At 43.0% G+C, this 23,937-nt stretch overlaps 1 protein-coding gene across 1 annotated transcript; it reads right to left on the bottom strand.

Annotated features, from left to right (window-relative positions):
* Positions 1–395: 395 nt before the first annotated feature.
* LOC150042664 (cytochrome P450 3A5-like) lies at positions 396–19,907 on the bottom strand. The gene is made up of 13 exons (XM_090324266.1): positions 19,753–19,907; positions 16,677–16,770; positions 15,966–16,018; positions 14,124–14,223; positions 13,204–13,317; positions 12,334–12,422; positions 11,667–11,815; positions 9,457–9,584; positions 8,392–8,458; positions 6,670–6,830; positions 5,176–5,402; positions 2,142–2,304; positions 396–683 (listed from the first exon to the last, which is right to left on the bottom strand). The coding sequence occupies exons 1-13, from the start codon at positions 19,791–19,793 to the stop codon at positions 588–590; spliced, it is 1,482 nt and encodes a 493-aa protein (XP_090180392.1). The 5' UTR covers positions 19,794–19,907; the 3' UTR covers positions 396–587.
* Between the last annotated feature and the right edge of the window lie 4,030 nt (positions 19,908–23,937).

The following is a 23,937-nucleotide window of genomic DNA, read 5'->3' as shown; positions in this document are numbered from 1 at the left end:
CTTTGACTCTGGGCCTGGGCGCTGTCCTTGGGCTCTTCAGCTCAAGGCTACTGCTCTACCACTTGAGCCTCAGCACCACTTCCTGTTTTCTGGTGGTTAATTGGAGAGAAGAGTCTCATGGACTTTAGTGCCGGACTGGTTTTGAACTGTGATCCTCAGATCTCAGCCTCCTGAGTAGCTAGGATTACAGGTGTGAACCCACTAGCTCAAAGCGCATGAGACTTTTAATCTCCTTGGGCAAAAGGAGCTCGGGGACAGTGTCTGGGCTCTGAGTTCAAGCTACAGGACTAGCAAAAGAAAATTGCTGGGAAATGCTTATACTTCCATCAGAAGAGGTATTGGGGGTGCCAGGGGGTGCATGGAGTATGCCCAGAATCAAAGAGAAGCAGTCTATGTGTAACTGGTTCATTTATTCCTTTCTATGACATTCCATTGCATGACACTGGATGGGGCATGAGGACTCCATTGTGCATAATTCATCATTCTTCATGTGTGGTTGATTTAGCCCATCTCCTCACAAACAGAACTGCATTCTGGGACACAGATTTCTTGAAGCAAAAGATACCATTCCTCCTGGAGCAAATCCTTCAGGCTTCATTTGCAGTCCCATCTCTTAATCTAACACTTAAAACGATGGGCTTTTGTGGCCTAAGCAGGGATTGCTTGCCTAACTTCAAGGGGACCTGTAATAGACAAACAAAAGCATATGGAGAAATCTGTTGGAGAAATGTCCCCACTGACAGGAACAAAGTAGAAAAAAATACATTAGAGAAGCCCATCCCTTATGAAACATATAAAACTAGCTTCTAGCATTGTGTAGCGGGTGTCCTCTCCATGTATTCCTCAAAGGATATGAAGATTAGAGAGGAAATCCAGTCATCCATCTATATCTTTTACAAAACGTTCATCACACCCCTTCTACAATAGTCTGAGACAAAAACCACATTGTCCTTTGAAAGGTGAATTTTATGTAAAAAGGGATAAATGTTACAAATAAAATAAAGGGCAGATTATTGGGCATTACTTTTTTTTTTTTTTTTGCCAGTCCTGGGCTTGAGCTCAGGGCCTGAGCACTGTCCTTGGACTTTCTTAAGGCTAGATAGAACCCTACCACTTGAACCTCAGCACCACTTCCAGCTTTTTTCTATGTATGTGGTACCAAGGAATTGAACCCAAGTCTTCGTGCATGCTAGGCAAGCACTTTAACCACTAGGCCAAACTTCCAGCCTCTCTGTTTTTTTGTTTTTTGTTTTTTTGTTTGTTTTTGTTCCAGTCCTGGGACTTGAGCTTAAGGTGCTGTCCCTGATCTTCTTTATGCATAAAACTATCCCTACTTCTGGCTTTTTGTGGTAGTTTATTGGAGATAAGAGTCTCCTGGAGTTTTCCTGCCCAGGCTGGACTTTTTTTTTTTTTTTTTTTGGTATTTATCAGAGCTTCTTGGCAAGATCACAAAAGATAACCAGAGGGAAGTTTTGTCGTTGTTGTTGGCCATGGCGTTTGAAATCTGGGCTATGACACTGTCCTTGAGCTCTTTAGCTCAAGTCTATTGCCCTACCCGTTGAGCCACAGCCCCATTTCTGGTTTTCTAGTGGTTAATTTCTAGTGATTTTCATGTTCTTTAGTACCAGGGCTGGCTTCGATCTGCAGCTTCCTGAGTAGCTAGGATTACAGGTATGAGCCACTGTGCCTGGCCAGAGGGAATATTTTAAAGCCACATTCTGTGTGAATGATTTTAGAATTCTTGGGAAAGCTCAGCTTTCATGATAGTTCATGATAAAAATAGAGTGTCAGTGGTTGAGAAATAACATTCACAAGAGCACATTCGTGACCATGGCATTAAACCACTAACTGTGACGATGAAGCAATTGTTGCCTTTCAAGATTTTTGCACAAACCATTCCCCACTTGGCATAAAAGGCAAGTCCAAGCTGTGGGCAAATTCCTTGAGACTCCACTTAATCTTGTTTTGCAAGTCTTTATAATCATCTTATTTATCTAAGGCCACAAATGTAGAAATTCTAGAAACGAAGAACGCAGGCAGGGTTGACCAACATAAAATTATTAACATATGAATGAATACAGCTTTTTGGTAAAAACAACTCTACAAAGAACATCTTCTAGGCGGAAAGTTTGCTGTTTTACCTGTGTTTCTTCACAGGCTTCAAAGGAGAAGTTCTGCAGTGCTCTGACAATACCAAGTTTCATGGTCACGAGAGCAAATCGCATCCCAATGCAGTTTCTGGGTCCAGCTCCAAAAGGTAAGTAGATGCAAGAATCAGTGCTGTCCTTGTTTTTCTTGCTGAACCTTGTAGGTGGAAACAAGTTAGGAAAATAGAAATCTCCAGGGCTCCTTGTCTGCAATTCTTATTGGAACCCATCCAAAAGTCACGCAGAAGCCAGGTATCAGTGGCTCACACCTGTAATTCTAAGTACTCAGGAGCTTTGAGACCTAAGAGTTGTGGTTCAAAGCCATCCAGGGCAGGAAAGTCCATCCGACTCTTATTTCCTGGGCTCAAGTGGTAAAGCTCTCAGCCTTGAGCAAAAAAGCTCAGGGACAGCACCCAGGCTCTGAGTTCAAGCTCCAGAACATGAACACACACACACACATGAACACACACACACACATACACACACACACACACACACACAATTGTATAGAGAATTTTTTTGTGCATTAATTATTGGAGTTCTTCTGTGATTATTTAATCATGAGAATTGTAAGCTAAAAAAAATCCTTCCTAGAGCTTTTAACTTACAAGAAAGTTGGGTCTTTTGAGATAAGATGAACACTGTGTAGAAAACATAAAGAAGGGGGGAGGGAGATGGGGACCATGACATGAGCAAGGGTATCAATATTTGTGAAGTAATGTACCTTCTATCTGGTGAATATAATGTAACCCTTCTATTAATTGCAATAAAAATATATGAATAAAAGAAAACATAAAGAACTATTTCTTTGTCTTGAGTTATAATGTGTTATGGAGAAGTTCAATCCTGGCCTGGTGTGTTCAGTATTCTAAAATCTTTTCTATCTGAATGGGGTTATTGAAATAACCCAGATGTCCTACAATGAATGGATTAAAATATGTGTAACACTGAGCTCTCTATACAATGTGTATATACATCTGTTTATAATCTCTATATGTATATGAAATGGAAATTTATGCAGACATCAGGAAGAATAAAATCACATCATTTTGCAGGGATGTGGTTTGCCCCTAGTGAGCAAAGTAAGCCAAGTCCAGAAAGACACCAGGATTCTGTTTCCTCTCCTATATGGTTCTTAGATCCAAAATACAAGATCACATATAACTCCACCTGGACACATATGCTTCTCTACGTGGTATAGTATGTACAGGAGTGACATTCCGTGGACTAAGCCTTTCCAACTGTTAACGGACAGCTGTGCAAAACAAATACCAGGGAGATGAAACGAGATTGTAAGTAGAGGGGAGTGAGAGAAGGAATGGATGAATGGAAATGGGAACAAGACACAAACACAGCAAGAACACTCAATGTCCATGTGTGATAAGGGAAGTGGGAAATAGAAAGGAGTCTAGGGGAGGGGTCAGGTGGGGTAGGGAAAATGCTTGATGGAGTGTATATCTTCAACATGAAGCAACAGACCCTTACATAGACACAGTGAATTATAACTCCTGTATATAACCTTTTGAATTTCAGGTAAAAAGTGAAATAAATGTAACAATAAAAAACAAAATGGATGGAACCAGGAGTTTGGCCTAGTGGTAGAGTGCTTGCCTAGCATGCATGAAGACCTGGGTTCAATTTCTCAGTACCAAATACATAGAAAAAACTGAAAGTGGTGCTGTGACTCAAGTGGTAGAGCTTTAGCTTTGAGAAAGTCCAAGGACAGTGCTCAGACCCTGGAGTCAGGCCCCAGGACTGGCAAAAAAAATTGATACATAGTGATATATTCTCAGAGAAATGAAACCAACTGAAGGAAAAGAAGGTTCCAGACTCCACTTCATGTTTGTTGGCTGTTTTTCATTAAAAATGCTTGTATTTATGTTGATTTTCCCCCCTTTTTTATTTCCTCTGTAGTTTACTCCCCCCCCTCTTTGTTATTTGTTATGGGGCTTAAACTTGGGGTCTGGGCTCTGTTCCTGAGAGCTCTTTTGTTCAAGGCTAGCGCTCTACCACGTTGAGCCACTGCTCCACTTCTGGTTTTCTGGTCGATAACGAGGTAAGAGCCTCACAAACTTTCCTTCCCCGGCTGGCTGTTACCACAGTCCTCACATCTCAGCCTCCTGAGGTGTAGGGTTACAGATGTGAGCTATAGGTGCCATGTTTTCTTTTTTTTTTCCCTCTTATTCTTTCTCCTTTTCTTTCTCATCTCCCTATTTCTTCTTCAACAATTTCTTTTTCTTCTCTATCTGTGATCCTCAGACCTCAGTATTATAGATATGAGCCACCAGCACCTGGCATTAAAAGCCCACTTGTTTTTTTTCATAGAAAAATGTCCATAAGAATACACAGCAGGGGCCTGGAGTTTGGCCTAGTGGTTAAAGTGCTTGCCTAGCATACACAAAGACCCGGGTTCGATTCCTCGGTACCACATACATAGAAAAAAGCCGGAAGTGGTGCTGAGGCTCAAGTGGTAGAGCTCTAGCCTTGAGAAAGCCCAAGGACAGTACTCAGGCCCTGAGCTCAAGCCAGGACTGACAAAAAAAAAAAAAAAAAGAATACCCAGCATATGCCGGATGTGGTGGCTCATGTCTGTCATCCTGGCTACTCAGGAAGCTGAGGTCTGAGGATCATGGTTCAAAGCCAGCCTGGGCATTAAAGTCTGTGAGACTCTTATCTACAATTAACCACTAGAAAGTCAGAAGTGGGGCTGTGGCTTAAGGGGTAGGGTGGTAGTCTTGAGCTGAAGAGCTCAGGGACAACACCCAGGCCCAGAGTTCAAGCCCCATGACCAACAAAAAAATATACAACATATTAATAATATGCTTATGTTAAGCTGCCATTTGATGAAAAGCAACCTTTAACCCTAGAGTATGGCTCATAATGTTTCCAAATGAACACTTGTAATGAAGGAGCATCTGAAAGTGAGGAGAAAATTGAGAATCACTTCTCCCCTCTTCACTAAGAATCATGGGTATCTGTGTGAGATGTCTCACTGGAGGGGGGGAACTCTTTCCCATGGTCCCCGTACCTTTCTGGACGGAATTCTTCAGGATCTGTCCAGCACTGTGGATCGTGGTGAAGGGCGTAGGCTGGAATCGTCACCATCATTCCCTTGGGAATGACAATCTCATTGACTTTAATATCTTTCTTACACAGCCTCTCAATTCTACTACTAACTGGAAAGTATCTGAATGTCTCATTTATAACCATGTCCAGATACTTCATCTCTATCAGCGTATCATAGGTGGCAGGTGCCTGGAAACGAAGAATAATTATATATATCATGATCTATGGTTTGTGCAACGGTATAGATATGGTACATATAATAATATATATGTAAGGTGGGCATGGTGGCTCATGCCTGTAATTCTAGCAACCCAAGAGGTTGAGATCTGAGGATCACGGTTCAAAGCCAGCCTGGGTACTAAAGTCGGTGAGACTCTTATCTCCAATTAACCACTAGAAAATGGAAAGTGGTGCTGTGGCTCTAGGATAGCCTGGAGCTGGAGAGCTCAGGGACAATCTGTTCTGATATTTCTTTCTTTGGTGAACAGGAATGATGAACAGACTAGAAACATTCCTCTCAAGCTGTGTGTGTGTGTGTGTGTGTGTGTGTGTGTGTGTGTGTGTGTGTGTTACTCTCCTTAGTCAAAGTAGAAGACACTTTTGTTCCTACCAAGCTACAACAGCCAGCCTAGCCCAAGAGGACTGAGCTGAGGCAGGAACGGAAGGCCAGTGTAGCCAGTGTTTGCTTAGCCCTGTTGGGAAATGGGAGATCCTGGGATACAGAAGTTAAGAGTTGGCCTGGGGCTCCTGACTTCACCTCTATCCACACGACTGGCCAGTGAGGATGGCGGGCAGAGCTGAGACAGCTGCACAGTCCAGCAGAGACTAGCTCACATGCAGCAACTCCAGCAGAAAAACTGTCCCAACGCCTGAAGTGAAACATGCTGATTATCATGCTATGGATGGTTTGTGGCTTATCTTATCGTGGTGAATAGCAAATGGATAAAACAGTGCTATATTATAAAGATCTTTCCCTCCCTCCCTCCCTCCCTTCCTTCCTTCCTTCCTTCCTTCCTTCCTTCCTTCCTTCCTTCCTCCCTTCCTTCGTTCCTCTCTCTCCCTCCTTTATCTTCTTTTCTTTCCTTCCAGTACTGGGACTTGAACTCAGGAACTCTTGCTTTGGGTCAGTTTTTTCCTCTCTCAATGTTGGCACCCTACCACTTGAGCTATAGCTCCGCTTTTGTCTTTTTAGTGGTTTCACAGACTTTCCTGCCCAGTTTGGCTTTGAACTACCCTTGCAAGTAACTAGGATTATGGGTATGAACCACCACCAGTGCCTCCCTAAAGATTTTGTATTTCTTTAAATTAGCATCCATTACCTCTCGCTCTCTCATTTAAAAAAATTCTTTCTACAAGGTCATAGTGAAAGAAGCAACACGTATTCTAATTGCAAAGTGACAAGGTATTCCTGTTAAGTCTTTGCCACTTCCTCCCTCTTCACGTGCTATCCACTTACCTTATTGGGCAGAACTCTATCAATCTCTTCCTGTACCTTCTTTTGGACACGTGGATGAGTGGCCAGGCAGTACATAACAAAGGAAAGAGCGTTGCTAGTGGTCTCATAGCCAGCCATAATAAAAGTAATGGACTGGGCTATCACTTCCAGGTCAGATAGAGCTAAGATGAGAGGAGAGACGTTGCAAGGAAAGCAAGTCAAATGTAGAACATAAGAAAGACAAACACAAACAATCCCCTCAAATTCCTCCATGAAAAATGATGTGCAGGGCCAGGAGTTTGGCCTAGTGGTAGAGCGCTTGCCTAGCATGCATGAAGACCCAGGTTGGATTCCTTGGTACCACATACATAGAAAAAGCTGGAAGTGGTGCTGTTACTCAACTGCTAGAGCTCTGGCCTTGAGAAAGTCCAAGGACAGTGCTCAGGCCCTGAGTTCAAGACTGGCAAAAAAATGATGTGCAATTCAGAGTTGCAAAATTATTTATTTTGATTACTAATTATGATGGTTATTCATTATTTTGTGCCAATCCTGGGGTTTGAACTCAGAGCCTGGGCTCTGACTCTGAGTTTTTGGGTTGAAGGATGGCACTCCACCACTTGAGCTACCGCCCTACTTCTGTTTTTGTAATGGTTAGTTGACAGCAGAGCTTCATAGACTTTCTTGCTCAGGCTGACTTTGAAACAAAATCCTCAGCTCTTAACCTCCTGAGTGGCTCAGATTATAGGCAGGAGCCCAGCACCCAGACAGTATACTTAACAACAAAAATGAGGAGGAGGAGGAGGAGGAAGAGAAGAAGGGGAAGAGGGAAAGGAGGAAGAAGGAAGGGAAGAGATGGACCCTCTGAGTCATTTTGATCAGTCATTTTTCCAAAAGGCCTGGTACCAAAAAAAGTAATAATGTAACATCCCACTGAAATAAATAAGAAACATGAAATAATCTCCAGTGCAATCTAGACCCAAACATACATATATGAGCAGTTAATGGAACAAGAAAATCTTTATTCCCAGTCATCTTAGTAATAATGATTTCTGTCAAAAATCATTAATGTGTTCATTAATGATTAAAAAAATTCGTATTTTTTTTTGGGGGGTGAACCTTGAGGGTTAAACTCAGGGCCTGGATACTGTTCTTGGGTTTTCCTCAAGGGTAGCACTCTACCACATGAGCCACAGCCCCACATCTGGCTTTTGTGTTTTTTCGGTGTATGTGGTACTGAAGAATTGAACCCAGGGCTTCATGTATGCTAGGCAAGCACTTTACCTCTAAGCCACACTCCCAGCCTTCAACATTTGTTTTTAATATTAGTGATCCATACTGATAGACTTCCATGGTAGGAAATACTGGCTTATACTGTGTCCTTTTTGACACAGTACTTTTTGACAAAGGTACTTTAGAAAGTACCTTTGGCTGCCACTTATAGTGTGCAATTATGTTTCTTCTTTTTTTTTTTCTGCCAATCCTGGGTCACTGTCCTTGGGCTTTCTCAAGGCTAGAGCTCTACCGCTCGAGCCACAGCACCATTTCTTTTTTTCTCTGTATGTGGTACTAAGGAATCAAATCCGGGTCCTCGTGCATGCTAGGCAAGCATTTGGCCAAATTCTTCCCAGCCCCTAACTATGTTTCTTAATTTTTTATTTTCCCCTGGAAAACCTCTTGCACACTCTCAGAATCAACTCCCTTATTGATTTCCCATTTGTAGACCACGACATAACCTTCAGTTACCTTTATGAAATTCTGTATCTTTGGGATTCTGTGAGTTAATCATTAGCTGAAGAAAATCCATTTGATTCTGGAACCAGGAAGGGAAATACAGAGAGTCAATCAGGAGTGTATTGCTGAGCCTCACATCTGAGAATAGGATCCTTCCTTCCTTCCTTCCTTCCTTTCTTCCTTCCTTCCTTCCTTCCTTCCTTCCTTCCTTCTCTGGTCATTTGAACTCAAGGTCTGGACACTGTCCCTGAGCTCTTTTGCTCAAGGCTCTACCACTTTGAGCCACAGTGCTACTTCTGGCTTCCTGGTGGTACTGGAGATAAGACTCTCAGGGGCTTTCCTGCCTGGGCTGGCTTTGAACCATGAGCCTCTTATCTCAGACTCCTGAGTAGCCAGGATTATAGGCATGAGCCACCAGTGCCGCCCCCCCTCCTTTTTTTTAAAAAAATAAAGTTATAAATTCTAGCTGGAGTTGCAGGATATACCAATGAACAAAACCATCTATGAAAGTGGTTTATGTGAAGTCATTCAAAGACTCTTACATTTGGGGAATCTGATCTAACTTTCACTGACACCTCAGGGTCCCCAGTCCTGCCTCCATTGTCTAGGCAAAATGGCTCCAACGGGGTTAGCCCTCTGGCAACCTTGATGCACAGAGAACATTTGCCCACTAAAGAGAGAGAGAGAGACAGAATCCAAATTTTACCATTTACTGGAGATGAGTACCCATTGAGCAAGCTTGTCAAACAAGGGAGGAGAGGTTTCGGATTGTAATGATTTGTTTTCAGAATTGTATCAGGGGAATTTATAGCAACAAATGAGGTAATTATGAAACAAGATTAAAAAAAATCCTTGACAATTTGTTGAAATAAGGGAAGTGGTAACTTATTATGTGGGTTACACAACGGTCAATGCCCTCTCTCTGATTCATTCTCAGTGGCTGTTCTCAAAACTTCACCTTATTCACTCATTCAAAGATGCAAAATGACTTTTGCTCTGCATCCTGGACCTTAAAATAGAGCCTGACCAAGAATGAGAAAGTAAATGTGTTCCTTTTTTTTTGCCACATCAATTTACCTCTTGTTTCTCGTGGAGGTGGTTTTCTTTAATCCTGTTTATGGACTTCATAAAAAAAGCAATCTCCTCTTTTGGAAACCTGGAGATATTTAATGCTTCAAAAATTGGGGTAAGGAATGGAAAGAGCACTAGATAAAAAGAAAGACAAGGAGACAATGATGAAAAATGCTGAATGTTTACAGGAAATAATCGTTTTCTAAAAGAAAATACCTGGAGAATCATCTGGCTCTCAAACAAGGGTCATTTTCTGTTCAGCCTTGAGGACAATGGCTGAGCCAGAGCACTTTGGTATCAGCAGTGAGTAGAAACAGGACTAAATTCCCTGACCCACTTTATCCTGTTTTGGTATCATTACTGGACTGGTACTGTGCATTCAGAGAGGGCCTGGGTGTTGTGTCTTAGCCTTTTAACTCGAGGCTAGTGCTCTACCACTTGAGCCACTCTATTTCTGGCTTTTTGGTAGTTCATTGGAGATACGACTCTCCCGGACTTTTGTGCCTGGGCTGGCTTGGAACTGTGATCCTCACAACTCAGCCTCTTGAGTACTAGGATGACAGGTGTGGGTCTTGGGTATTTTGCCCCTTTTCCTTTTATTTGTTGGAATCAAATCTCTGGATAAAGAAATGCCTGTTCTGTTGCTGTAATTAATCATGCATTTCAAGAACCAGTGTCAGAATAAAAATAACAGAAGTTCTTCAACTCTCATGAAATGAAACTAGAAAAGCAATTGATAATTTGGTGAACTTCCAGATAGGTGCTAAGTTTGAAGCCAGGTTGAGCAGAAAAGTCTGTGAGACTCCCATCTCCAATTAATCACCAAAAATGAAAAACCTGGAAATGGAGGTGTGGGTTAAGTGGTAGAACACCAGCCTTGAGTAAAAAAGCTTAGGTCCAGGGGCCGGGAGTTTGGCCTAGTGGTTAAAGTGCTTGCCTAGCATGCACGAAGACCTGGGTTCGATTCCTTGGTACCACATACATAGAAAAAAGCCGGAAGTGGTGCTGAGGCTCAAGTGGTAGAGCTCTAGCCTTGAGAAAGTCCAAGGACAGTGCTCAGGCCCTGAGCTCAAGCCCAGGACTGGCAAAAAAAAAAAAAAAAAAAAAAAAGCTTAGGTCCAGCACCTAGGCCCCAAGACCAAGCCCCAGGATTGGCATGTGTGTGCGTGCATGCACAGGCATGCACACACACATATACCTTCACACACACATACCCACTGCAAGTCAAAACTGCAGTGAAATGCCTGGCCACATTCACTGTGATGGATATAACAAAAGATATGAACATATATATCAAATTGTAGAAATGATGGAAATAGCTGGCACTCGTGTATTTGTTGAGAATGCATATGGCGCAGCAATTATTTTTAAAAGTTTCTTGCTTCCTTAACAAGAACAGAATTACTAATAACCCAGTTGTATGCAGAAGAGCTTGTGCAGAAATGTTTATAACAACACTCTTTTCACAATTGTCAAAGAAGCTGTCTACCATCTGATGGGTCAGTTGCCAAGTAATGGTGTATCTTGGGAGGGTAGAAGTTAAAAGAGATTAAACTTTCTGAATTTTGGCAAAATCATCATATTGAAAATAATATCACACAGGCATATATCTATCTGTATCTGTGTGTGTGTGTGTGTGTGTGTGTGTGTACTGGGCATAAAATCAAGGCCTTGAACTCCTGGCTTTCTTTCCCCCCCTCAAAGCTAGCACTCTTTTACTTGAACCACACATCCACTACTGGCTTTTTGGTGGTTAATTTGAAAGAAGAGTTTCACAGGCTTTACTGCCTGGCTTGGCTTCAAATCATGATCCTCAGATCTCAGCTTCTTAAGTAGCTAGGCTTACAGGAGGGAACCACCAGCACACTGAACTACACGCGTCATCTTTTTTTTTTTTTTTTTGTCAGTCCTGGGCTTGAGCTCAGGGCCTCAGCACTGTCCTTGGACTTTCTCAAGGCTAGAGCTCTACCACTTGAGCCTCAGCACCACTTCCGGCTTTTTTCTATATGTGGTACCAAGGAATCGAACCCGGGTCTTCATGCATGCTAGGCAAGCACTTGAACCACTAGGCCAAACTCCCGGCCCCCACGCGTCATCTTTTAATGTACTAAAGCCTATGTATTTTAGATTTTAAATGGGTGATGTATATAGTGGGTGACTTAGACCTTCACCGGATGGCCATTTGAAAAGAGAGACAGAAACAGTGGTGTCCATACTTATTGCGAGAGCGAATGGATGGAAGAAGTCCAGTTGTGAGATGGCCTTCACTTTTCTCACGAAGGGGTTGTGTGGATTGTTGAGGGAATCAATGCTCACGCCAAAGGACGTGCCAATAATCACATCCATGCTGTAGGCCCCGAAGATGCTGTGCAGAGAGAAGAGACATGGGAATTGAACAGCTCCAGCTCCTCCTAATCCCCTGGGTCTCGCGTTTGAGTGCAGGAGGCCAAGGCGGCTCTTATGCCTGGGTGAGGGCAGTGAGAGTCTTTCTCTCCAGGTGCGGCAAATGCTTCTGGGAAGAGCCCCTTCTTGGTTGATCCATTGAAGTTGAAATGTCAGATCTGTCTGCTCAGTGGAGGAATTTACTAGGGCAATTGCTGTTCCCTTGCAAACAGCATTTTCTATGTATGTGGTATTAAGGAATCGAACCCTGGTCTTTATGTGTGTTAGGCAAGCACTCTACCACTAGGCCAAACTCCCGGTCCCCAGCCTTTTCTATTGATGTGGTACTGAGAAATCAAACCCAGGGCTTCATGCATGCTAGGCAAGTATTCTGCCACTAAGTCACATTCCAGCCCAAGCTGGAGAGGCTTGAGCTGTTCACTGGAGACTGAGGGCACGCCGTCCTCAAACTCAGAACCCAATGCCCACACCAGCACTCACTCTTTCATGGTGACACGCTTGTCTTTCTCCGCCTTTTGTCTCAGGTTCTTCACCAGTGTGTCTCCATTCTGGTCCATGATGGGGAACATCTAGACACAACATAAGGTTTGGGGAGATGGGGGGAGACTCGGGCCCCAAGAGCATGCATGTTTCCCAAGGATGGAATATAGGTTATCTATCATAGCACCTAGAGACTAAGCGTCATTTTGAGGAATTTAAGACTCGAATAATATTCTATTTCTTGCAACTATTATTTCTTCCTCTAGGCATTTCCTAAATCCTTTAAATTGTTTTTTTTTTTAATTTATGGGATAGGGTTTGAACTCAAGCTAGGCATGTGGCTCTAACCACTGAAATAAGCCTCAGCCCTCCCTTCCTTGGTCTTCCTTCTTCGTACTTCCCCTCGTAGCTGAGATAGCTGATCTGTATCACCACACTCAGCTTCTGTTGAGCTAGGGTCTTGTAGCAAGTTTTGGTCCAGCATGGCCTGGAACTACGATCCTCTCCCGGCTCTCAGCCCCCCATGCAACCAAAATGACAGGTCCAGCTATGGGTTGAAAAGGGTCTTATAACTTTTAGAACAGGCTGGCCTTCTTGAATAGTTAGGAGTACAGGTGCAAACTACCATGCCCTGCTTCCTTAAGCTACACACAGACACAGACACAGACACAGACACACAGACACACACACACACACACACACACACACACACACACACACACACACACACACACATGTATGTATATTCCCCAATTCTGAAGTCATTACCAGAGTGTCATTACCAGGGCCTCTTGCATCTTAGACAAATTAACCAGCGAGCTACATCCCAGCCCATCATTCTGGACATTTCCAATCAACCATCTTTGTTACCTCTTTGAGTTTTCCGCTGGAAAATGCTGGCGTTAGCAAGGCTCGTATTCTTTTCCATTCATCATCCTTAGCTATGAAGACAGCCTTTTTCATGAATCCCAGCGGCCCCAAAGACTGCAAAGCAAAAATCACTTTTACATAACTTACCCTTCCGAGGTCTTTGGAGCTGTTGAGTTTTTTGTTAAACAGGCATGTATGCTTGCTTGCTCGCTGGCTCGCTCCCTCCCTCCCTTCCTCCCTTCTTCCCTCCCTCCCCCTCTCCCTTCCTCCGTCCCCCCTCTTTCTCCCCCATCCCTGTCATGGGTCTTAAACTTAAACTCAGGGCATGGGCACTGTCCCTGAGCTTTTTTCACTCAAGGCTAGCACTCTACCATTTTGAGGCACAGTGCTACTTCTAGTTTTCTGTTGGTTAATTGGACCTCAGTCTCTTGGACTTTCCTGTCCAGGCTGCCTTTGTAACATGATCCTCAGATATCAGCCTCCTGAGTAGCTAAGATTACAGGCTTGAGCCACCAAAGCAGTCTTTTTTTAAATTTTAAATCTATGTTAGATCTCATGGATGATTACATTTGGGATCTTCTCAAAAAATGAAAAACTTTTCACTATACATTGAGGCGTATCGGAAACAATCAGATCTGTAAAGGACACATACTGAAATCTTGTTTAAAGAAGACATATATCAAAAAGTAAAATAATAGTTGGGTGACAAATGTTACTTGTTCTGGTATAAAGGAAAGCCAAAATGTACAAGTACATGCAAAGAATCGACAATATAAGCCAAATAGGAAAAGATCAACAACTACAAAAACCACTTATTTCCAATGATATGTTGACCACAATTATAAAGCTACCATAAAGTTCCGTCAACTACATACATATGATATATAGGTATATATGTATATAGGTATATGGATGCCTACCCGGCGGTTTGTGAAGGTAGTGTGGCATTCTTTCACTAGCACTGTTTTGATTATGTCTGGATCTGTGGTCATCAGTATTGGCTGGGCACCATCATACAACCTGGATTGGGAGAACAGAGAGGCTGGAGGCATGGTTCAGCTGGTAGAGGGCCAGCCAATGAGTCAACCAAAAAAACAAAAAAAGGGAATAGGAAAAATAGAGCTGGTTACATCTAACAAGTTAGAGTCTCCAGTTAGAGGCATTCCCAAGAATTCAGACCTGGGTGTTAAAAATATTCCATATGCAGTACAAGTTACACGAACTCTAGGGTCAAGTGAAGGTCCTAACGATTGGGCCACTTGAGTTTCATAATGTAAATGTGGCATAACAGATTTTGTAGGATCTGATGAAAGTCGTGGTGAGATCCAAGCTTGTAAATATCCATGCTTACCTTAGAAACAGTGCCATTTCGTCAGCAACCTAATGATGTGCCTTAGTGTACTCAATTAACAAGAGGAAAATGATAATGGTGAAATTAGTGGAAGGAAACAAATAAGATCAAAAGGGAAATTAACCAAATGTGAGCGTATATCACAATACAAAGCATTAATGAAACAATGCTGGTCCTCTGAGAGATAAAAGATTGAAAAAAAAAGACTTTAATTAACCTAAACACAAAAGAGGAGAAAGATGTATAAATAACATTAGAGACAAATCCAGGTGCTGGTGGCTCATATGTGTAATCCTAGCTACTCAGGAGGCTGAGATTTGAGGATCCCGATGTCTGGCTCAAAGCCAGCCTGGGTACTAAAGTCTGTGAGACTCTTATCTCCAATTAACCACTAGAAAACCAGAAGAGGCAGTAGCCTTGAGCTAAAGAGCTCAGGGACAGTGCCCAGGCCCAGAGTTCAAGCCCCATGACCAGAGGAAAAAAGAAAAACTGAAAGAAAAAGAAAGAAAGAAAATAACAAGAAAAAAAAGCCAAATATTTTCTTCAAAGTCAGTAGGATAAGGTAGACAAAGAGAATCTTGTCAAACTTGTACTGAAGAGTCTTTGTGGAAGACAGGAAGCGAATGAATGAATGCAAACCTCTCTCAAACCTCTGCTTGCAAAGAAAGTTGAACCTCAGCCTGAGAGATTTTTCCCCAGATATTGACTTCTGTCTCCCAGCCTTTCTGCCAAAAGCATGCAATCACCTCCAAAATGCCTAGGAAGTATTTTTTCAAACTTAATAAAAATTGACTCTAGGGCTGGGAGTTTGGCCTAGTGGTTAAAGTGCTTGCCTTGCATGCATGAAGACCTGGGTTCGATTCCTTGGTACCACATACATAAGAAAAAAAAGCTGGAAGTGGTGCTCAAGTCCAGGACTGGCAAAAAAAAAAAGAATAAACATTGAATATATTTAAAAAAATAAATAAATAAAAATAAAAATTGACTCTATAACTGAAGGACATCCGTCATGTCTTATATAGTTTTATAAATATGTATTAGAACAATCTATATTAGCAATGACATATACACATACACATTGACACATAATTGACACCTAATACACAATCCATGCATCTTATGCATTAAGAAGGAAAAGAAAAATGGAAAAGAGAAGAATAAGAAGATTCTTTCTAGTGAGTCCCGAAATTCCTGGTCCATCAATGTTTTGAGAAACGTCATACTCTATAAACATCTTCCACCTGATTCTGACCCTTGACCTTGACACCCAGGGGACCCTCAGGACCCTGGGGAATTGAGGGCTCAGCTTCTTGCCAATGTCACTGTGTGCTGCGGGCTCTGGGCTGGCCCGTCCTCCTTGCAGCGAGCAGCTGCATGCTAACTAGTCAAGGGAAGTTTGCTGAATACTCACCCCCACAGTCTCCCATACTTCTTATAACATTTTGTGTCAAAATCCCACACACCCTGGGAAGAGAGAGAGAAAGAGAGGGAGGAACTCCCCTGTAAATCCAGTTTCTTTGTGGCTCAAGTGGTAGCGTGCCAGCCTTGAGCAAAAAAAAAAAAAAGATCAGAGACAGCACCCAGGCCTTGAGTTCAAGTCCCAGCACTGGTATAACGAAACCAAAACAAAGCAGAACAAAAAAACAAGGGTTGGTGACGTTGATCGGGACACATTACACCTATCACCTAACTTAAGGAATTGTAGCCTCTCTGTACAGCTACTCAATACTAAAATGAATGAAAAGAACCCAGGGTCTCAGACACTGCAGGCACAGAATGGGTAACAACACTGGCAGCTTCTAGGAACCAGGACCCTTGGGACTTGAGCCTGACAGCGGTGACGCTGCTGTGGCTCACTGGGGCCTGAAGCCCGATATCACATTATCTGCCAATCGATTCCAAGTCCACAACAACCCCCTCCCCCCTGAGCGTCTACAGCCTGGAGCAGCACACCTCAGGCTCCTAGGGCTGGGGGCTGTGAGCCTCCGTGTCCCCCCAGTCCCTGGACCTTAGGCATGGCAGGTCTTGTGACTGCCTCAAAGATTCTCACCTCACTTGAGTGACCCTAACCCCCCGCCCCCCCAAACCAAATGAAGCAAAGGAGAGATGTCAGCAGTCTCACCTGGCGGTAGTGCAGAAGCGTTCCTAAAAATGGTAGAGGCCTGGGGCCAGGAACCCCAAGCTTCTTAAATACTCCGTATGAATAGACTCCATATCTATTAACGAGAGGGGTGGAAAAAGAGGGCAGGTGACAACAATGTGACGTTATGCAAAAAGGAAGGTCACTGACTAAGATGGAGCAGTGAGGAAACTCCACGGAGCAAGATCATTTCATCTACTCTCTCTCAAAGGCATGAAGATTGACTGGAGAGTTCCAGTCTGTTTCCAGGCCTGCAGAGAATGCCGCAGTGGCATTCTTCCATGGCTTGAACTCAAGGCCTGGGTGCTGTCCCTAAGCTTTTGTTTTGGCTCAAGGTTAAAGCTGTACCACTTGAGCCGCAGCTCTACTTCCACATTTTTGGGGGTAGTTAATTGGAAATAAGAGTCCCACAGATTTGTTTTTTGGCCCTGGTTTGTTCCGTCTAGTAATCCTGAGTAGCTGGGATTAGAGACATGAGCCCCAGTGCCTGGCTCCCTTCCAGACTATTTTATTTATTGCTCCTCTGACTACCTAGTTAGGTGACCCTTGCATAATGTGGAGCTTCTCACGCTAGCCATATACAAAGGCATGAATTGTTAAGGAAATCACTTTCAGTCATGGAAGTTGAGCATTCGATTGGAGATAGTCACCTGGCATTCTCATGTTTATCAACTGGTAAGACACAAAGTAGTTGGTTTATTGCCTGTGACTCCCTTGGGTAGGGTTTTTTTTTTGTTTTTTGAGAGACATCTCTGATTTATCATATCTGGATTTTCACAGCTTGGAGGGGGGTTGTAGATATTGCTAAAATGTTCCCTCCAGGCATGGCAGATATGGAGAAGGAAAGAGGCTGCCAGCTGGCCAATGTCATTTTTTTGGCCAGTCCTGGGGTTAGAACTCAGGGCCTGGGTTCTGTCCTTGAGCACTTTTTGCTCAAAACCAGCAGTCTGCCACTTGTGCCAGAGCACATTTCTGGCTTTTTCTGTGTATGTGGTACCTAGAAACTGAACCCAGGACTTTGTGCATCTAGGCAAGCACTCTACCACTAGGCCATACTCTAGGCCCCCTCTTTTTTTTTTAATTCACAAATGGAATCCAAGGTTGTAGTGTGCCCTCAGGAAGCACCAGTCGTGGGCTTGTTGTACCTGTGAATGCCCTCCATACTGCAGTCCTGGAAACCTGCAGGCACTGTAATCTTACAGCTTCTAGTAGTTCCTTCCTTCTGAAAGCAGCAGAAACATTATACAGCATCAAACAAGGAGCCACATAAGAGCTCCTAAACGTGGAGCCACATAAGAGCTGCTAAGTGTTTGACCCAAGATCGGATCCTTTTCCTTTGAGTTTTACCTTTAAGGCGATAGACATTCCACATAGTCGATACAAATATCCAAATCGTCTTAATAATGGGGTAAAATGAGCTCTGAGTTCTTTCTGTAAGAACAGTCTTGGGTACCAGTTGTCAGAGTCAAAGTGGTCTCAGTGATTCCCAGCCCAGCCCTTTAAGATTGTAGTGTGGGGGCTGGGAGTTTGGCCTAGTGGTTAAAGTGCTTGCCTAGCATGCACGAAGGCCTGGGTTCGATTCCTTGGGACCACATACATAGAAAATAAGCCAGAAGTGGTGCTGAGGCTCAAGTGGTAGAGCTCTAACCTTGAGAAAGTCCAAGGACAGTGCTCAGGCCCTGAGCTCAAGCCCAGGACTGGCAAAAAAAAAAAAAAAGATTGTAGTGTGGCAGATCAATTAGATGAATCAGTCTCTCTCTCTCTCTCTCTCTCTCTCTCTCTCTCTCTTTTCTTCTCTCTCTCTCCACATTCCTATGAACTCTTCTATGAGGACAAGCAATGGGTTAATGTAGGACCAGTGAAAGATCTCTTCAGATATGCCACATGGTACCATATAAAGGCAGAGGGCAGGCAGGGGGAGTTCTCCAGTTTCTACCCAGCTCCTAGCTTCTTTTGGGATATTGATGCAACTTCTATGTGTGTCCCTGGACATGAATTCAGGGCCTTGACCCTTCCCCTAAGCTCTTGTGCACAAAGCTAGTACTCCATCATTAAGGCCCAGCTTCATTTTCTAGTGGTTAAATGGAGATGAGTCTCACAGACTTACCTGCCTGGGCTGGCTTTGAACCATGATCCACAGATCTCAGTCCCCTAAGTAGCTAGGATTACTGGTGTGAGCCAGCAGCTCTATGCTAGCATCTTTGTTTTTCTTTTGTCGGTTGGGGGGGCACTCAGTGTCTCGGCATTATTCCTGAGTCTCTTTGTGCTCAAGGCCAGTGCTCTACCACTTTGAGCCACAATGCCACTTCCAGTTTTTAAGTAATTAACTACTCAGCTACTCAGCCTCCTGAATAGCTAGGATTATGGGTGTGAACCACTGGCGCCCAGCTCTGCTAGACACTTTTGATATAAAGAAAGAGTCTCATCATTTTCATTGCATTCGCATTGTATTGGCATGGAGACAGACACTGTTTCAAGTGGACAGTGTGCATAGCCCTGGGTTGCCCTCTTTGTCGTAGGAGTTTGCAGTGTTCTTTGCCCAGCTGCCAGAAACTTTGTCACAGCTGCCATGCTGATGGATTTGCACCAGGAACGATTTAGGCGCTGTCTCTACTTCAGCTTCAAGGGTTTGGAACATGCACACACTTGCTCTGGTATGCTTCTAATGAAACACAAGTCTAAGCCCTTTCCTTCTGGTCTGGGCACCAGAGCTTTTGTGTAGCATCTGTTCCTGGGGGTGGGGGGATGGAGGGCTGTTGCTTACAATTTGCTTCTGGTGAATTCTGACTGATTAGGCCAAATCAATGGGAAGATAAGTGTGAGGACCGAACACTCTCAGTAGAACCTCAGGTAGACATAGATGGATGGTTGTCACTGGTGGAAGACAATGCTTTATTTTCCTTCAAGGCTTTCATGTAAGGTCAGCATTGATCATACTTTACTGCTTAATCAATTTCTTCTCCCTATTTTCCCCTTGGATGAAGTAAAAAGAGATAGTGAAGAGGAGTCTGATCGACCTCCCAAGTCCTGGATTAAAGGAGTGCAGACAGTTACTCACAGGTAGAGAAGCAGCAGGGTGATGGACAGAAGCACCCACATTTCCACAGGAAAGCTTGGGGTCGGGCCGTTGCCAGGCTTCCTCTGTGAGCCTCCTCTGAGATCTTTCAGCTGAGTGCCTGTTTCCGTTCAGAGACGTGCCTTCCAGGGTTCTCTTCCCTGTCCAGTGATGAATGGACAATCTGGGCGGGAATTTTATTTGCTAGGAAGGGGGTGGAACCAGAGATGCAGCCAGAAGAAGAGCCTCCCCTGTGCCTACTGCAGTAGAGGAACTCAGATGAGCTGGTCTACTCTTACATCGGGTAAATGATTATTAATGTCCTTTGAGTTACCTCTTAAATTCTCTCCTGATGTGAACTCTGGGCTATTTTAGGAGAAAAAATAAACAAGCACAACCCAGATACTTAGTAACTCTGGGTCATGATCAAAAGCAGAATGTTGTCTCATGCTTCCCCTACCCCCTGAGTTGGTGCCTGGGCTGTGATCCTAATATTTATGTCTTCCACATAGCTGGAATGATAGGCATATGCTCCCATACCCAGTAACTGATTGAGATGGGTTATGTTAATTTCTTTTTTTTTTGTCTAAGATGGCCTTGGATTGTGATTTTCCCAGTTTCCATCTCCTGAGGAGCTGGGATTACAGGTATGAGCCACTATACCTAGGACCGGTTTCATAAAGCACTGCTATCCATAAAGGGACAAATTAAGAATCACTAATACATATGAGAGTCCTCAATACCTCATCTGTATTAATAGATGGATAATCCAGGCAAAACAACAATGAAATAGCGGAATTAAACTTCACTACCCAATGAATAGACTTAATACTTATACAGCACATTCCATGTAGTTCACATGCAATGCACATTATCCTCAGAAGCCTAGGAATTAAAACATAGACTATGGGGCCTGGAGTTTGGCCTAATGGTAGAGTGTTTGCCTAGCATGCACGAAGACCCAGGTTTGATTCCTCATACATAGAAAAACTGGAAGAGGTGCTGTGGCTCAAGTGATAGAGCTCTTGCCTTGAGGAAAGCCCAAGGACAGTACTCAGGCCCTGAGTTCAAGCTCCAGGATTGGCAAAAAAAAATACATAGATCATATGTTGATCCACAGAGCAAGTCTTAATACACAAAAAATGGAATGTCTTGTATCTTATTGAATGACAATGGGATAAAAATTAGATATTAGCATCAAGAGAAACTACAAAACTACAGAAACACATGGAGATTGAACAATGCATTCATCCCTCATCACTGGCACATTGAAGAAACCAGGGAAAAAAATTCCTAGAATCAAGTGAAAATCAAAATATAGCATTCAAAAACCTCATGAGTTAAAGAAAAGGCATTTCTAAAAGGGATGTTGCTAAAAGCAAGAAACTTAACAAGTCAGAGAAGTTGGGCACTGGTGGCTCATTTCTGTAATTCTAGATACTCAGGAGTCTGAGATCTGAGGATCATGGATCAAAGCCAACCTGGCAGGAAAGTCCATGACACCCTTATCTATGATTAACCAGAAAAAAAGCCAGAAGTAAAGCTGTAGCTGAAGTGGTAGGTGTGTGAAACTTGAGCACCCCCCCAAAAAAAAAGCTCAGTTCTTGGGTTCTTAGTTCATGCCCCAGTACTGGTGCGTGTGTACACACACACACACACACACACACACACACACACACACACACACACAAACAAAGTATCATTAAAATAAAATCTAGAAAGTAGGGTGCTGATGGCTTACATTTGTAGTCCTACTTACTCAGGAGGCTGAGATCTGAGGGTCACAACCTAGGCAGGAAAGTCCCCATAAGAATTACCATCAGAAAACCAGAAATGGAGCTGTGGCACAAGTGGTAGAGCTAGCCTTGAGCAAAAGAGTTCAGGGACAGCAACCAGGTCCTGAGTTCAATCCCCACGACCGACAACCCTTCCCCCCCAAACTGGGAATAAACTTACCTAAGTAAAAGACCTCTAAAACAAAAACTGTAATACTGAGGAAAGACATTGAAGAAAACCCTAAAATCTGGAATGACCTCCCAGGTTCAGATAAGCAGAATTAAATTGAGAAAATGACCGTATTACTGAAAGAAATCTACAGAGTCAATGCAATCCCCATTAAAATCTTAATGACATTCTTCATGCAAATAGGAAAAAAGAAGCCATCTTGGAATAGAGCAGTCAGGCTGGTGGCTCATGCCTGAAATCCTAGCTACTCAGGAATCTGAGAGCTGAGGATCGTAGTTCAAAGCCAGCTGCTGCAGAAAAGTCCCCATGAGACTCTTATCACTAATTAGCTACTCCAAAACCAGAGTGGAGCTGTGGCTCAAAGTAGTAGAGTGCTAGCCTTGAGCAAAAACAGCTCAGGGACAGCATCCAGTCCCTGAGTTCAAGCCCTGTTGCTGACAATATAAATTAGTAGACATAAAAGTCCCTGAATGAATGCAACCTGAGCAAAGTCAGAAGTGCTAGAGGTACTATAATATTTTCTTCCAAACTATATAAGAGTCATAATAACTAAAGCAGCAGCGTATGGGCATGAAGTTAGACATGTAACCCAATGGAATATGGAACAGACTCGTGTAAGTGCGGCCATGATTCTTAGCAAAGCAGTCAGTGCATGTGTAGGAGAGAGACAGCCTCTCTAACAGGTGATGTTGAAAACTTACAGCATATACACACAAAGGAGTGCTCCGCTGTCCTAAAGAACAAAACAATGTCATTTTCCAGGAAAATAGGTGGAACAGGAGATCACAGCGTAAGGTAAACACAAACGAGTCCTTAAAATAAAGAAAACACATTTCTTTTTGTATGCAAAATCTAGATTGCAAAAATTAAGCCAGGCACAATGATCACACCTGAAATCTCAGATACTCTGAGAAAGAGACTAAGGTAATCGTGTTTTGAGGGCAACCGAGGCAAAGAATTAGTGAGACTCCAATTCAAACAACAGCTGGTTGGAGAGTAACACCCCTGGTTCTTCTCAGCTACATGGGAAATGTGTATATGAGGATCATGGTCCAGGTTTCTTGGGGGGAAATCATGAGACCCTACTTGAAAAATAATTAACACAAAAGAGACTGGGAGAAGTCTCAAGTGGTTCAAGTGGTAAAACATCTGTCTAATAAGAACAAGGTCCCGAGTGCTGCCTAAATAAACAAATTGGTAAATCAGTAAATAAAAGGACATGTGGATTATTTGAGGGAGAACCAAAAGGAGTTGTGGAGAAATATGCAGTGTGATGAATATGATAAAAAATAAGGCAATAAAGGTAAATAAGATCAAAATATGGCATGTATGTATGAAAATGCTACAATGAAATAAACTAAAACTTATCAAAGTAGAGTTCATGTGACAAACTTCAAAATATGACCAAATAGAAGCAAATATATTGATAATTTTGTAATTGATAATTTTTATAATCTCTTGTTTACTATGCAATTATGAGATAATCTGCTCTCTGTCCTTTCCACAGCAATCTGTTTAATAGGTTTGTTTCTAAACGAGCTGTTTAACAGACAAAACAATGAATAAGCTCTTCAACCTGAGAAAGTTAATTTATTCACAGTGTCATCCACCCAAGGGACATTTAACTGTTGAAACTGAGCCCAGAGAGCGGGGGTCAAGCCAGGCAAATGGTTACCATTTTCTAAGAGAAACAAAATGACTAACGAGTGACTATGGACCCCCAGGTTGAGCCACGATTCAGAACACTGCAACTTCCCAGGCAAAGGTGCCTCATGGCTGCAATCTTAGCTACTCAGTGTTAGAAATGCAGCAAGCTCTGGTGTCAGAAATGAATAGTCACACAGCAGGTAGAAGAGGTTTCATCAAGCAATTTACTTTTGTTCGGAAGGGCACAATACCTTTACTCTACCCAGAGCTAGGCAGGCACACTGTGTCGGGGCAATTTGCTAGGTTTTTATCCCAATCCAAACTGTCCCACCTTCTTGTCAAGGCTCACAGTCTAATTGACTAGCAGGGTTTGAAAGGGGCCATTCCTTAATTCCTATCAAAAGTTTATTTTTTCTCACTTAGCAATTACAGGTGTTTTTTTTTTACCTTTACCTTCTTCAAAACAGCATGGCAGTCCCTAACATGGCCGGCTGATAACAAGCAGTACAGATAGTAGTTATAATTGAAGTAAATAAAGCAAATGATTCCAGGGACTAGCCATGCACTTTGGTTTGA

The sequence above is a fragment of the Megascapheus bottae genome, chromosome 34, assembly GCF_031878675.1.
Source record: "Megascapheus bottae isolate mThoBot1 chromosome 34, mThoBot2.hap1, whole genome shotgun sequence".
Taxonomy (NCBI): Eukaryota; Metazoa; Chordata; class Mammalia; order Rodentia; family Geomyidae; genus Megascapheus; species Megascapheus bottae.
The sequence above is the reverse complement of the archived record's forward strand: the minus strand, read 5'-3'. Positions and strand labels throughout refer to the sequence as shown.

Excerpts from the sequence above, each read along its gene's own strand:
- LOC150042664 (XM_090324266.1), bottom strand. The coding sequence starts at position 19,793 with ATGTGGGTGCTTCTGTCCATCACCCTGCTGCTTCTCTACCT. Across the intron at positions 11,816-12,333 it reads AAGCGTGTCACCATGAAAGA|CATCTTCGGGGCCTACAGCA; the intron begins GTGAGTGCTGGT and ends CTCTCTGCACAG. Across the intron at positions 684-2,141 it reads AAGCCTGTGAAGAAACACAG|GTCCCCTTGAAGTTAGGCAA; the intron begins GTAAAACAGCAA and ends TGTCTATTACAG.